Source organism: Monodelphis domestica, chromosome 5 (genome assembly GCF_027887165.1).
Source record: "Monodelphis domestica isolate mMonDom1 chromosome 5, mMonDom1.pri, whole genome shotgun sequence".
NCBI lineage: Eukaryota > Metazoa > Chordata > Mammalia > Didelphimorphia > Didelphidae > Monodelphis > Monodelphis domestica.
In genome coordinates, this window is record NC_077231.1 from 85,309,084 (window position 1) to 85,323,282 (window position 14,199).

The window sequence follows — 14,199 nt, forward strand, 5'->3', positions numbered from 1 at the left end:
CTTCATGGAGGAGGAGACAGACAAGAGCTGGAGGGGACAAGATTTCCTTTAAGACAGCCACCAAAGGAAACTCTCCCTGGATTTATATTTTCCAGAGGTGTAAGAGTTGGGCTTGCAGTGTGGTTCACCTGGGCATTCAAGAGCAATGACCTTAGTCCTATGCTGTAACCTGGGCCATCTGGGCAAGTAGGAGTGGAAAGTATGAGAAGGGGAAGTCTGCATGCCTGTGAAGGTGAAGGCAAAGGGACTATTTTCCAAATGATGTGGGAGGACAGAAGAAGGAGAGTAGAGAAAGAAATAATTTAGGAAGAGAGGAAAATAATGGGGAAAAGGGAGGTAGGCACAGAAAATTTCCAAGAAAGTTGGAACTGGAAGGGAGCCTCAGAAATGGTAGAATCCAATCTCTCCCCTCTACAGAAGAGCAATCTGAGGACCTGAGAGGGGATATAACTTTTCCAAGGGCACACATATAGTCACTGGTAACCCAGGGATTCACATCTAGGCCCAGAGACCTTACATCACTCTAGGCCTCAGTTTCCCTATCTGAAAAAAATGAGGGAAGTTGGTGGAAATGACTTTCAGTTGTTGCTAACCCAAAATATAACATTCTTTGCAGAAACCCAATTAAGAAATCATGTCTTTGCCTTACTGGCTGTATATGAGAATTTGTATGACCAGAAAAAAGACTATTTCCATCAAATATTTAAGTCATAACAGCTCCACCTACACATGTTGGGTGGGGAGAGTGAAGAGGAAAGTGCTCTTCTAGTCACCTGTATCTACTATCTCATTTAAAAAAAAAATTAAGCCATTCCAGCTGTAATCCATTTGAACATAAAAGGGCCTGAAGGCCAAGTTTATTGGTGTGTGTGCCTTGCCTTTTACCAGCCACATGTGGAAAACTTCACATAGGTGTCTGGCTTCATGACTGCTATAAATGATGCTGTGTGATCTAGGGTTTGCTAATCTCCCACCTTTTACCATGGAGACCCCCGTGCCAGAGTCCATTGGGACCACAAACTTTTCCTTTCTCCTTGGACCAGAATGAACTTGCCCCATGGTCAAATTCTAAAGCAAGAGTGTCCTCTCTAGGAGAGAGAGGTTGAAGGTGGGGGCAGGGGTGGGGTGTCTGCCAGCAGGCAGTGGGAGGATAGGTCCTGTGTTGTGTTTCCTTTATTGTGGCCCCAAGGAAGCTGTCTGAAAGGGATGCTGTGGGGATGTGGGAATTCCAAATATGGCCATTTTCTCTGGCAGCTAACACTCCTATTAAAATGATTCCAGGAAGGAGTTTCAACTAACTCACCCTTAGGTGAAAGATGATCCAGGAGGTGAACATTTTTCCTGAAAATATTATAGCTGGGGGCACAAGACTCATTTGATTCCTGTCTCCCCTCCTCGTTTCTTTCCTCACCTCCCACCCAAGTCTGCTGGGCAATTTCTTTTCCCACCTCTGGTACATATAGGCTGTATGACCCTGGGCAAGTCTCAGACTCTCAATGCTCTCAATGCTCTCTAGGAGTAGAAATTAAGGAGAAGGTGCCCACACCGATTTCAAGGGGGCAGTTCCCTCATCTAGAAGCTCCTAATACAAAAGAAATCCCAGGTCTAGTCCCTATCACCAGTTCTCCAAACCAAAGGGAGACAGCTTGGTACCTGGCTCTGGATTTAAAGTATTTGTTTTCAGAGCCAACTCTGCCATTACCTTTATGACCCTGGATATGTCACTTCACTCCTCTCCCAGTTCCTCACTTTCCTCTGGTATAAAACAGACAGAGAGGCAACTAGGTCTGGGTCTAGAGTCAGGAAGATGACATCAAATCTAGCTTAGATACTAACTGTGTGACCCTGGGCAAGACATTTAATGTTTGCCTCAGTTTCCTAAACACCTACCTCGCACTGTTGTAAGGATAAAATGAGTTAATTATTTTAAAGGACCTAGTAGAATTGCACATAGTAGGCACACTGTAAATGTTAGCTATTATTAGAGACAGGGAGACACAGAAAGAGACAGTCACACATAGATAAAAGAGGTCGGAGAGAGACATACAGGATTTGGATTAATAGGCTTAGATCTGCTTTCCGCAGCGCCCCTCACTCCTTCCCAACACTGGGAGGGTCCATAGTTGGCTTAGGGCGAAGAAACAGAAGACCCTACAAATCCTTCAGCATTCTTCAATCCGAAGCTTGCGTGTCTGAACACTCTTCCCTTCCCCCGCCTCCCACTCCCTCCAGTGGGTCCCAGCAAGTGGTCCTGCGCAGAATTCTCAGATGGAGGTGGACAGACTTTTCCCCAGTGCCCCTCCCACCTTCCGCCCTTGCCCCTCCTTCGCCTTGCCCCGCGGTGTATTCCTTCGCCTCCTTTCCTAGTTGTGCACTGGCCAAGTACCCTACTTTGTCCTTATCCTGACTCCTTCCTTCCCCCCATCCCCCTTTCTCCCTTCTTTCTCTGTTTTCCTTCTTCCTCTTTCTGGGGTGTACTGAAACACGGGAGGTGAGCTCGGCACTGAAACTTCGTGGCTTTTGTCGGCGAACTGGGCATGCTCAGGAGGCAGGACCCTTTGGGTTTGCAAGTGGGAAGCGTATGCCCTACCCCGGCCAGGTGGAACCTGTCCATGGGAGCGAGCGGCCAGCGCCAGGGCCCGACGCCGCCACGATCTCCAGCTCCAGTGCCAGCCTGGGCAGACCCCGGGCCAGGATGTCATCCTTGGCTGCGTACGGTAAATGGGTTTGCTTGTTAATTTTTCCTCCCTTTTGGTTTGTTGAGGAGGCAGCGGAGGAGGGCAATCCCCCAGCTGTCCTTATTCTGGATACCCTCTCATCTCAGAGTGGAAAAGTTCTGAGTGAGAACTGTGGGGTGGGGGCTGCTACAGCTTGACTTTAAAAGGAAGATGGGGTCACTGACTTGGGGGTGCCTAGCTGTGAAAACAGGGCTGTGGGAAGAGTTGGGAAAAGATACTAGCAAAAATTAGCGATCTTGGAAAACTTAAGGCTTAGCTTCCAGGAAAAAAAAGATTCTCTTCCTCCTAAACCACCAGAGAGCTATTTGTATTGTAGGGATTCAAGGAGAGAGAACTGCTGGGTTAGGAGGTAGTGACTTGGGCTCAACTAATCCTGAGTCTACTGCTGCCTGGGTGACCTTGGGCCAGTCTCCCAAGTTCTTCAGGCCTTAGTTTCTCCACATCTCTAGAAGGGGATTGTAGATAGGGCTATGATGAGTTTAAATTAATTAAAACCCGATCCCCTAAAAATAAATCCGTTTGGAAATAAAGGTGCTGTGTAGACAGAAGGCATTACTACTGTTCTTTGCAAATATTTCCAATTTCAGAATAAATCACAGTCCCCAGGATTTCAGACTCAGCACCAGAAGCTATACTAAGGAGCCAGCAAGGGGGTTCTTATCAGTGATTCTGTTTCTACAGGGGAAATAAGTAATTTAGTTCATCCTTTATCAGAGATGCTGCGAAGTGCCTTGGTTAGGAAATAGAAACTCAGAATGATTTTCCCTTTCCTCTTGTGTTAAATCAGTTGAGAAAGGTGATAACATATGGATTGGATGTTTAAAAAGTGAAGCCTGGTAAGAAATTATTGGGAAATATTAGCCACTGCCTTAATAGCCCCTATTGTAGGAAAGTCTAGAAGTTTTTGGCAAGATGAGACAGGCAAAGGCAAACCAATATACAGAAGGCTGCATCCATTTTTTCTTCCCTCCATCGAAGCCTAAAGAGCCCTGTCCTATAGGACATAAACCACTCAAAATGATTACTCAAGTACTGCTGGGAAGCTTCAGATGGATGTGTAGGTGAATTCCTAACAAATTGAAAAAAGGTAACAAATTGCATTGGGTAGCCTCTCTCCCCCTTTGCTGGAATCAGGAATGGTTCTCCTGGCAATCACTTTTTACTGTCTAACAGTTTTCTTTTTGCATCTGAAGAATTTTACAGATCCGGGGATGGGTAAGCACATTGATGAGGATTTAGGAATACATCCGTTCATTGACAGACAGCTATTTTTAATCCTTTCCCCTATCAGAGGAATCCAACTTCTGACTTGACTGCATTTTAGATTTCCCCGACTGCCTGGGGGATGCACCCAATGCCAGGCTTAAATAATAACGGTTGCTATAAATGTCTAGAAGTTTTCAAGGCTTAATTGGGCACCCAAGTAGGGAAAATGAATTCAGGATCAGTTAAATCATTTTGAAAAGAAAGAATACTTGAGTAATTAAAGGGGAATCAAGTCATTTCTTAGCAACTGAAAATTAGACAGGAGGTTTAAAAAAATACTAGAGATATTTGAAACTTAATTAAATATACTAATCAGAGAATTGAGTTCAAATTCTGCTTCTGTGTGATCATATCCCTTAGTCTCAGTTTCTTTATCAGTAAAATAAAGGATGAACTCTGAGGTCCCTTCCAGATCTAAGTCTATACTTCTATCCTATGATTCTATGCATCTACTTTTTAAATAATGTTTGGTTTCCCAGAATTCTCCTTCTTTCCTATGATTTCTTAATAATTGCTGCATATCATCTACAGAGCTGATATTAATCCAAACATCTGTAGCAATAAAATAAAGATATAAGATGCTGTCTTGTCAAGGTTTTTCCAATCAAACAAATAAGTTACCAACAACCTCATTTCACCTTCCTTCAGTCTTCAGCATTTTCTTTAGTTCCTAGGGGATATACAGCTCCTGATCTGAAGATACCACCACAACTGCCATGATTTAACTCATCTCTTTCTTGAAGGCAGAGTCAGCTTTAAAGGACTGTTGAGTGACCATAAGTTTGAGTCTGCATTTAGGTGATTGGATGTGAGATAGCTGAACATTGTCTCCCTATCCTGGCACTAGAGGCATCCAACTTTGCCTTTGTTGTCTGATGAAATGTCTCTGTTCTGTTGCAAGGCAAATCTTGGAGGATGACCAGTTTCTATGTTAGTAGGAAGTTTTAGGCACTGATGAAGATTGGAATTTTAATGCAACATACATTTTATAGTCTTTGGAGCAGGGCAAGAGGAAAGGGAGAAAATGTTAGAAGATAAAAAAAAGTTCTCAAGCAGTTTATAATCTAGCAAGAAAGGGGGATTAAGATAGATAACTATAGAATAATATAGAATGCTGTGTTGGCAAACCCATGACACAAGTGCCAGAGGAGACTTCTCCATTTCCTCTCTCCACAGTGCCCTAGGACATTTTTTACATGCCCTGTCCTTCTGCCCAGGAGCACAATGTGAGCACTTCCTGGGGTAATGCGCAGGGGGGGGGGGTGTTACAGGCTGCTTGGCAGCTTGAGGGTGCAGTTTGGGCATCTGACCTCTAAAAGGTCCTCCAATATTGGTATGGGGAGGTCTTAAACTGGGGTCCACAGTTTCCTCAAAGGGTTCAGTGTATTTAGTACTTTTTTAGTTTTTGTCTAGTTTTTCTAGTTTTCTAGAATTTCTAGAATTTAGTTTCAGTAGATTTTTAGGGATTCTGAACTTGAAGGGGAAACATAAATATCTTTATTTTTATTAACCTCTCACTGAAAATAAGCATTTTCTTTAATTAAAAAAAAACTGAGACATTTTAAATTAAATTCTCAGAAAGGGTGCATAGGCTTTGCTAGGCTGCCATGATAAAAAAACATTTAAGAACCTCTCATATAGTACTAGGCAGAAATTTTTCCACAGGAGAGATATGAGTACCTTTGTGAGTACTTGGTGATGGGTTTGGGAAGAAGATATTATTTGAGCTGAGACATGAAAGGTGGAAAGGATTTTAATTGGGAAGGGGGCAAAGCAAAACATTTCCAAGTATTCACTCAAAGGATAAATAAATGACTCATAAATCAGGATCATAGATTTAGAACTGGAAAGGACCTCAGAAGTCATCTAGCTTAACTTACTTTATAGATGATGAATCTGAGGTCAAGAAAAGTAAGGGGACTTATTCAAGGTCATACACATGGACTTCATGGGATCCTAAATTTAAAACTGCAAGAGAAGGTGAGACTATTTAGCTCAATTTCTCTCATTTTGAAAATGAGGAAACTGAATTGTAGAAAGGTAATAAGTTCTAGATCTGAAAGAGGCCTCAGATGCCATCTCTCAATCCCTTCCTTTTACTTATGAGGAAACTGAGGTCCCAGGAAATGAATTGATTACCCAAGGTAACAAAGGAATGAGGTAGAATCTGATTCCAGGCCATCTGAATCCAGAATCCTGAAAACGCATCTCACTGTAATGAGCTCATGACCATTAGAATCACTATTTGCTTTCCTTCCAAATGGCTATACTTTATAAAAACCTTGCCCTCAGAGCAGATACTGAAAGCTTGGTAAACTCATTTTACTCCTGGCTTTTCCCTAGTTGGCAACTAAACAGAAATAAAAGCTAGTTATGCACTGAAAAATACTCAAATCATGGGTCCTTTTCTCATAGTAGGCAGCCAATAAATATCATTGAAAGATGCATAAATGAGCCCCTAGATTTGCTTCTAATGCTTTGTGTCCTTTATTTTGAAGGATTCTTGTATTTATAATTTTTAAGCTTGAAAATTCCTTTTTAAGAACACTAATCATTTCCTAATAATCCTGCTCTTCCAGTCCTACAGAAAATCTTCCCTTAGACCATTTCTTTTTGCATTTCTATTATTGGTTACTATACAATCAGGGGACTCTTGATTTTTTCTAGAATTGACATCAAAACCTGGGGAAGACTTTCACTACTATGATAGACTTGCTGTGGTAAATTTTCTTTCTTTCTTTTTAAAATAACTCTTACCTTCTTTTTAGAGTCAGTACTGTGTATTGGTTCCAAGCCAGAGGAGTGGTAAGGGCTAGACAGTGGGGGTTATGTGACTTGCCCAGGGTGACACTGCTAGGAAGTATCTGGGGTCATATTTGAACCCTGGACATTCTATCTCATGCCTGCCACTAAATCCACTGAGCCACCTAGCTGCCCTATCCCTCTGTGGCACACTTTCAAGAGGATGTGGACATGAATCATACTACATGATCAGGCATGGATGGATTGTGATTTGGTTCATTGTGAGGAACATTTATATCAATGAGGCCACAGATCCATTTTAGTTGAATTGGGTATTCCATTATTCTGGTTCTATTTTCTTTGTTCTATATCAGCTCATAAAGTCTTCATGTATTCTTTTGAATTTCTTTTCCTTCATTGTTTCATTCAATGTGATTGTATTCCATTACACTGATAAACCAAAATTTGTTCTTTGGGTTTGATGGGTCCCAACTTTGTTTCCAGATGTTTTGGTGCCATAAAAGTCTTGTTATGATTATTTTGTTATATGAGAAATTCATTTTCCTAAAATCTTTTTTGAGGGATGTACTCGATTATGAGGTACCTTAATCAAAAGGTATGAAGAGCTGAGTGACTTTTCTAGAATAACTGATCTGTTTTCCAAAATGGACCATTGTAAAGCTCTACTAATAGTGTATTAGTGTGCCTATGTTCCCATGCCCATCCTACAGTAATAATTTGCTTCTTTTTTATCATTAATTGGCTGGATATGAGATGAAATCTCAGTTTTTTCTTTCATTTCTTTTATGGAATCTTGAACATTTTTTATTTTTTGTCCATTGTTGATAGTTTGTATTTCTTCTTTTGACCTTATGCCCATTATCTATATCCTTTTTTGCAATTTTAATTCTGTTTAACTCATTACATTATAATGTACCATAGGTTCGTAGCTGGATGACAGTGACTCTTTTATAAAGAAGAGATTGTTATGCTTTAGCCTTGTGAGGGAAGTATCAAGGAACTTAGTTCTACACAGTAGACAAAAGAAGATTGTCGCTGATAGTTTACCAAATCCTTGATGAAAGTGACTTGTATACTTCTTAGCTATGATGCCAAGTGGTACTTAAAGAAACTTAACAGAGGTCCATTGGGTGAGTGAAGCAATTCAACAATATTAGTAAATTAACTCCTGTTGCCTGGGAGAGGTGGTACATAGGGGATAGAAAGAGAAAATTGAAATGATTCCTAATCTCAAGAAGCTTACATTCTACTTTAGAGGGATATAAACTCTAATAGCTCTGATAAGGAAAGTCAAGGAAGGAAAGCATATTAGTCATGTTACATGCAAGAAGTGATGAGAGTATAGAACAGAGAAGAGTGGTGGTCATGTGGATATAGAGAAAGGGATATACAAAAAAGATAACTTTCAGATAGAAATGAGGGGACTTGCAGTTCTGTGTGTGATTATTTGTATATGTGTGTAGAGGAGTCATTGACAGATGTTACAGACAAAAGAGTGGTTGCCATAAACTGTGACCGCAAAAATATGGTTTCAAGACAGTGTCTTCAGTTAAATCAAAAATTAGTGGTTGCCATGGGAAAATTCCCAAATATGAAATACCCAAGTCAGCTGGGTTTTATGGAGATTTTAATTAATATGAATGAAGGAATTGAGGAAAGGGAAAGAGACAGAGTAAAAGGAAATAATAGGAAAAGGCTAGGGCCAGACCAATGGCCTAGACCTTTCTCTTTAAGAGAGAAAACTAAGTCAATCTTTAATCACTCACCACAAGATCTTTCCAAGCAGAATTCTAGTGTTCAGAGAGACCCTCCAGTTCAGCTCCTGAGCTCAACTGATCCAACTTCACCTGAACTGGTTCAGACAGCTCCTCTTAAAGAGAATTTTCTCCTATGTCACCTCCCCTAAGTTTTCACGTCTACCATTCACAGTAGACGTTTTCCAAAGGACTGACCATTCTTAATTCACATCTTGTTATCACCTCCTTAATTCACATCTTGTTATCATCTTCTCTGGGTAGACTACAACTTCTGAGTATTTCACATCTCTTTGCTAAGCTTGCCCTTTTAGTGATTAATTTGATCTTCATAGGTACTTAGCACCCTTTTGTATTAGATCTAAAAATAGACCTAGCTTAAGGGCTTTTGCCTCACTGTAAGTATGAGTTGGGGACTTTTTCATTGTTCAGTAAGGAGTTTACAACTTGATCTTCCCCTAAAGTATGCCTAAGTATGGGTGGAGTAATGTTAGAGTTCCCAGTACATTCCTGATCAAGTACCTCCATTGTTTAAATGGGGAATAACCTTAACCATAACCTTAAGATAATGTTCCAAGGTAGAGTCTGAGAAAATTTAAGATTCACACCCAGAGGAAAGGGGCGAAATGACTCCAGAGAGATGAATCTAGGTGATTGGGGTGATGGTGGTACTTTCAACAGAAATAAGGAATAAATGATATTGGTAATAGGTTAGAAGTTAGACCAATTTTTCCATCAGAAAAGTCTGAAGAAGGGGACTTTTTCTCTTGGTTCTGTCCTTTTATAAATATATTCTAACAGTGAGAACCATTGGCACCAATCTTTAAATGCTGTCCCTAAATTCTGGTTTTTTTTTGTAACCTTTACCTTCTGTCTTGGAGTCAATACTGTGTATTGGCTCCAAGGCAGAAGAGTGGTAAGGGCTAGGCAAGTGACTTGCCCAGGGTCACACAGCTAGGAAGTGGCTGAGGCCAAATTTGAACCTAGGACCTCCCATCTCTAGGCCTGGCTCTCAATCCACTTAGCTACCCAGCTGCCCCCCCCCCCAATTCTGTTTTTAGTGGTTCAATAACTAGAAAAAGCACTAACTCTGGAGTCAGAGCATATGGGTTCAAATTCCACCTATGATATTACCTGTGGGATCCTGTGCAAGTCACTTACCCATCTTGAACTTTATTTTTTCCACCTAAAAAATGAAGCCTCAGGATTCACTGTCCTCTTAAGTTCCCTATCACTTCTAGATCGATAATTATGTGGCTTTGTTATGTATCTTTGGCTTAATTTATTTTAAGAACCATTTGTTAAGCACCTTTTGTGGGCAGGGAATGGCACTAGGCACTCAAGCAAAGCAGAGATAATAATAAAAAGCTAATATTTATGAACACTTTCTTGTCAAAGTGCTTTATTTCCATTAGCTGCATGACCTTCCCATCTGTAAAATGGGGAAAGGGATGTTCTGAGATATTAAGTAACTTGTGATTCAAACCAGGTCTTCCTGACTCTAAGACAATATTTTATTCTATATGACACATTAATTAAGATAGCAGATTTAGGACCAGAAGTGTATGTAACAGGAGTAGGTAGATATACAGCTAGGACACACCATTCAGATGACACAGCAGGGGATGTTTAGGAATTTATTTAAAAGTGAAGAAATTTAAATAAATTGATATTTTCTTTTAAAAATGCATTCATATCTTAATCAGAAAATTTGGATTTTCATAATTCACAGATGTTTTGTGGTGTTATCATGTATGGTACAGAGTTAGAGACAATGTGATATGTAGTCAGACAGTTGCCCTTGGAATTGGGAAGTCCTGGGTTAAAATGTGGCATCTCATTCATAATAGCTGTGTGACCGCGAGCAAATAATGTAACCTCTCAGTGCTCTGGGTAACTGTAAAATTGCAGAGCAAGTCCTCTTAGGCATTGGTAAAGCATTTTTCTAGCTGGAGAGCTCCCTATATCAATTAAAGCTATTAAATGCAGTTACAGGGAAGGCTCAAAGTCTTGTAGCATAAAAGGGATGTCATTTTCAAAGGGGGGGCCATACAAATGCTTCCTCCATTCTGCTTAAAATTGAAGTCTCTACTCTCCTGGATCACTTTGTGAAGAGATCATGGCTCATTTCTTGCCATTTTCTTATTCCTCTGCAATCGTAGACAATGGGTTTAAATCTCAAAATTGCATGATAGGTGGGGATGCTGTGGAGGATCCGACTTCTGTTCCTACCCTTCTTAAACTAGTCTGGACTCCAGTTTCCTCAACCATCGGCGGGGGCTTAACTTCTCTGCATTCATGAGGTCTGGAATTTTGAGAAACTGAGACTCAGACTTCAACTTCACTGAACTGACTATGGGTTTTTATTAGGAAACGTGCAACAAACTTACCCATACCAAAACGGTAAGATGAAGGCTGTGAATTCCTCATTGCTGCCCCCTGCCGGGTTTCTGTCTCTTCAGACTGAGAAATAATGCAGTGTTCAGAACTGCTCCCTGTTCCCAGGAACTACATTTTCTTCAGACAACAGAACAGCTATTGAGTGAGATGGCCCTGAGATGCTAGTTAGGAGGTTGGTTTTCTACTGCCACAGAGAAGGGAGCTGGTACTTTCATAGAAACAAACCCATGTTGAGTAGGTCTGATAAGGCTAAACACAAGGAGCTGGTTGAATTCCTTAAGAGGCATATGCGGCAGGTACTCCACCTTAGAGGCTTGATCTAACTAGCCTGTGGCACTCCTTCCGGTCCCGTGGAACTATTTCTAAATCCCTTTGGGGAATTTGTTCTGAATTCTGTTCCCTAGCCAGTGGCATTAAAGCAAAGCTTTAAGGTCCACCGCTTTTGAAAAGTCTTTTCCTCACTGCAAATGGCAGAGAGAAGATGCCTTTTACCCTTTGAAAACAAAAGGCTAAAGCTGCCCTTGGATGTATGTATTCTCCAGTCACTGAAATCCACTGGCTAAAAACGGATTTGTTCCTCACTTAGCCTTAAATGCAGTTCCCAAGTCTTAGGTGATTTTTGGATGAGTTTTGCTCTCCAGTTACACCACCCATAGTTCTTTGACTAAGCATTAATAAGGGTTATTTTAATGAGCATCTGGCAAAGCAAATGCCAAGCTACTTTTTGGATGGAGGAACTATTTTAAATTTCATAAATTATGCTAAACAGGATTCAGTGCTTTCTGTGTGCCATGGAAATAACAGACACTCTACCTTCAAGGAATATTCTTCCATTGTGGGGAAAACAACTTGGATACAGAAACTTATCCATGTGAATATGTATATACTACATGTTAGAAGTATTATATATGTGGATAAGATACTTATATACATAGTATGTAAAAAGTAATTTCTGTGGGGGAGGGAAGTTCTAGCACCTGGGGACATTAGGGAAGGCCTTCTGCAGTAGATGACACTTAAAGGGAATTAGATATCAAGAAGTAGAATTGAGCAGGGAGAGAATTACAGGCATCACAGCTCATTCAAAAGCAGTAGGAAATGGAAAGCAAGTAGACAAGCCTGACTGGAAATGGAAGGTGAAGAGAAATAAAGGAAAGAAAAGAGAAGGGGGAGGAGGGATAGAGAGAGATGAAATCAGGCTAGAAAGAGGATAGAGTGACTATGAAGGGCTTTCATTCTATTGGGTAGTGATGGTGCTGGTTTGAGAGGATGGAAGTTAAAACATATACAGGTAAATATGAGGGAATTTGAGGAGAGAAGAAGGGAACACAGGGGAATCAGGAAAAGCTTCAGAGAGAGATAGCACCTCAGCTGAACCTGGAAGGAAGATGAGAATTCAAAGAATCCAAAATGAGAAAGCAAGGAATGCCTTCCAAGCTTGGAAGATGATTTGCAGGAAAGCATGGAAGCAAAAGAGAGAATGCTGAGTTAGAGGAATAGCCAAGTAACCAGATTTTGATTGATGGGAAAAGAGGGCTCAAAAAAGTCTGTAATATGGGGAAACAAAACTGTGAAGGTAGGTGGGAACCCCATTGTCCTTGGCTTTAAATGCTTGGCTAAATCTTTTGTGTTTTATCTTAGAAGCAATAGTGGGATTGTTAAAGGATTCGAGCAGAGGAGCCTCAGAAAGGAGATTTTAATGGCTTTGTGGAGGGTGGATCCAAGAGGGCAGAGAGTGGAAGCTGATAAATGAATTAGTGGGCTACTATGAGTCTAAGTGAGAGGCATTGAGGACCCAAACAAAAGGTTGATTTCCTTGTGAGTAAAGGGCACAGCTGTGAGAGGTGTTATGGAGGTTCATTTGACAGGATTGTGATTTCATTGGCATAGAGAATTCCCAGATGAGGAAATTTCTTTTCCCAATGTATTCTGCCTATCTCCCATCATTTCCCCCCTTTCTTTTCCAGCCCCTTCTACATTTCTCCCCACCTTCCCTGATTGTGTGCATATACTTACAGATAAATTCACAACACATATGTGGATATATGCATATATAAATTATATAGACAGTATAATTGATAATATATGTAGTTACAAACATTAAAGTGATCCATCATTAGTTACTGTTATCATTTTTATAAGTACTTAAATTGAATTATTAATTATATTTATATCATCTTCTTTATTCTTATTCAAAGTGATCCCAAAGTCTTAGTGTAATTTTAAGCTTTAATAGCTTAATGTACATGCAAACTTTACAAAACTATATAAATGTGAGTTATGGTTATTTCACAGTTTGGAATGGGATTTAAAGACATATAAATACATTTTTAGGTATAGTTAGAGACCATTGATCCATTGATCAACTATTAAATGTTGATTAACTTAATCCTTATTTTACCAATGTTTACATATTTACATACATATATGAAAACAGATGGGTGCATACACACAACACATATATACCTATATGTACTTGTTTATATAATGATTTGCCTATCTATTCCCCTAGATAAGTGATGGTGAACCTTTTAGAGACTGAGTGCCCAAACTGCAACCCTCACACTGCATGTAAGCCCCTTGCTTTACCCTAGATAGGGAGGGAGGAAGCATTCCTATTGGGTTGCTGGGCAGAGGGGCAGGTGATGTGAAAAATGTCCTCAGGTGCACGTGCAGAGGGAGAGGGGAGCAGCCCCCTCCAGCATGTGTGCCATAGGTTTGCTAACACAGCTCTAGATTGTTTTCAAGCCTGGTTTCTAACTCTTTTAAGTGGCTCATGCTCCTTTATATGGAAAATAACATTTTAAAGTCTTTTAAAAGAGGATATCCCATTTTAAGGCATAAATGAATTGGTTTCTTAATAGTATCAAATACACATAAATGAATAATGTTAAATTAAAAATAATGAAATACTGAATATGAATATATCAATTGAATATGTCCATTTCTATGACAATTGAGATATATCTCTATATCAATTCAGTATATTCAATACTTTGAAGATATACTTAATGCATCTTTTGAAATTTGCTTTTAAATGTTTTAAATGATCGCGTTCTATAGAAAAGAACCTTATCCATTTAAAGTATGGTAGTTTATGTTAAAGGCCACACTCAAAAATAAAAGGAGAATCCAACTTTTGTGTAAAGTTAGCAATGACAAAAACAATTATTTCAAAGTAAAGATCTGAGAGAGGTGCATTGGGCAGTTAAGAACAATGGTCTCTTGCTTGGGGAAAGGCCAGTCATGGGAAAGTCACACTGCCAAACAAGAGATGA

The 14,199-nt window shown here is 40.0% G+C and overlaps 1 protein-coding gene across 2 annotated transcripts in view; it reads left to right on the forward strand.

Moving 5' to 3' along the window:
* The first annotated feature begins 2,355 nt into the window (after window positions 1-2,355).
* The window catches only part of ANO4 (anoctamin 4), a 475,191-nt gene continuing 463,347 nt past the window's right edge, over window positions 2,356-14,199 (forward strand). For both annotated transcript variants that reach the window (XM_007503277.3, XM_007503279.3), the window contains exon 1: window positions 2,356-2,717. In XM_007503277.3, coding sequence (XP_007503339.1) covers window positions 2,582-2,717 — 136 coding nt within the window. In that variant the 5' untranslated portion in view covers window positions 2,356-2,581. The remainder of the gene's footprint in view (window positions 2,718-14,199) is intronic.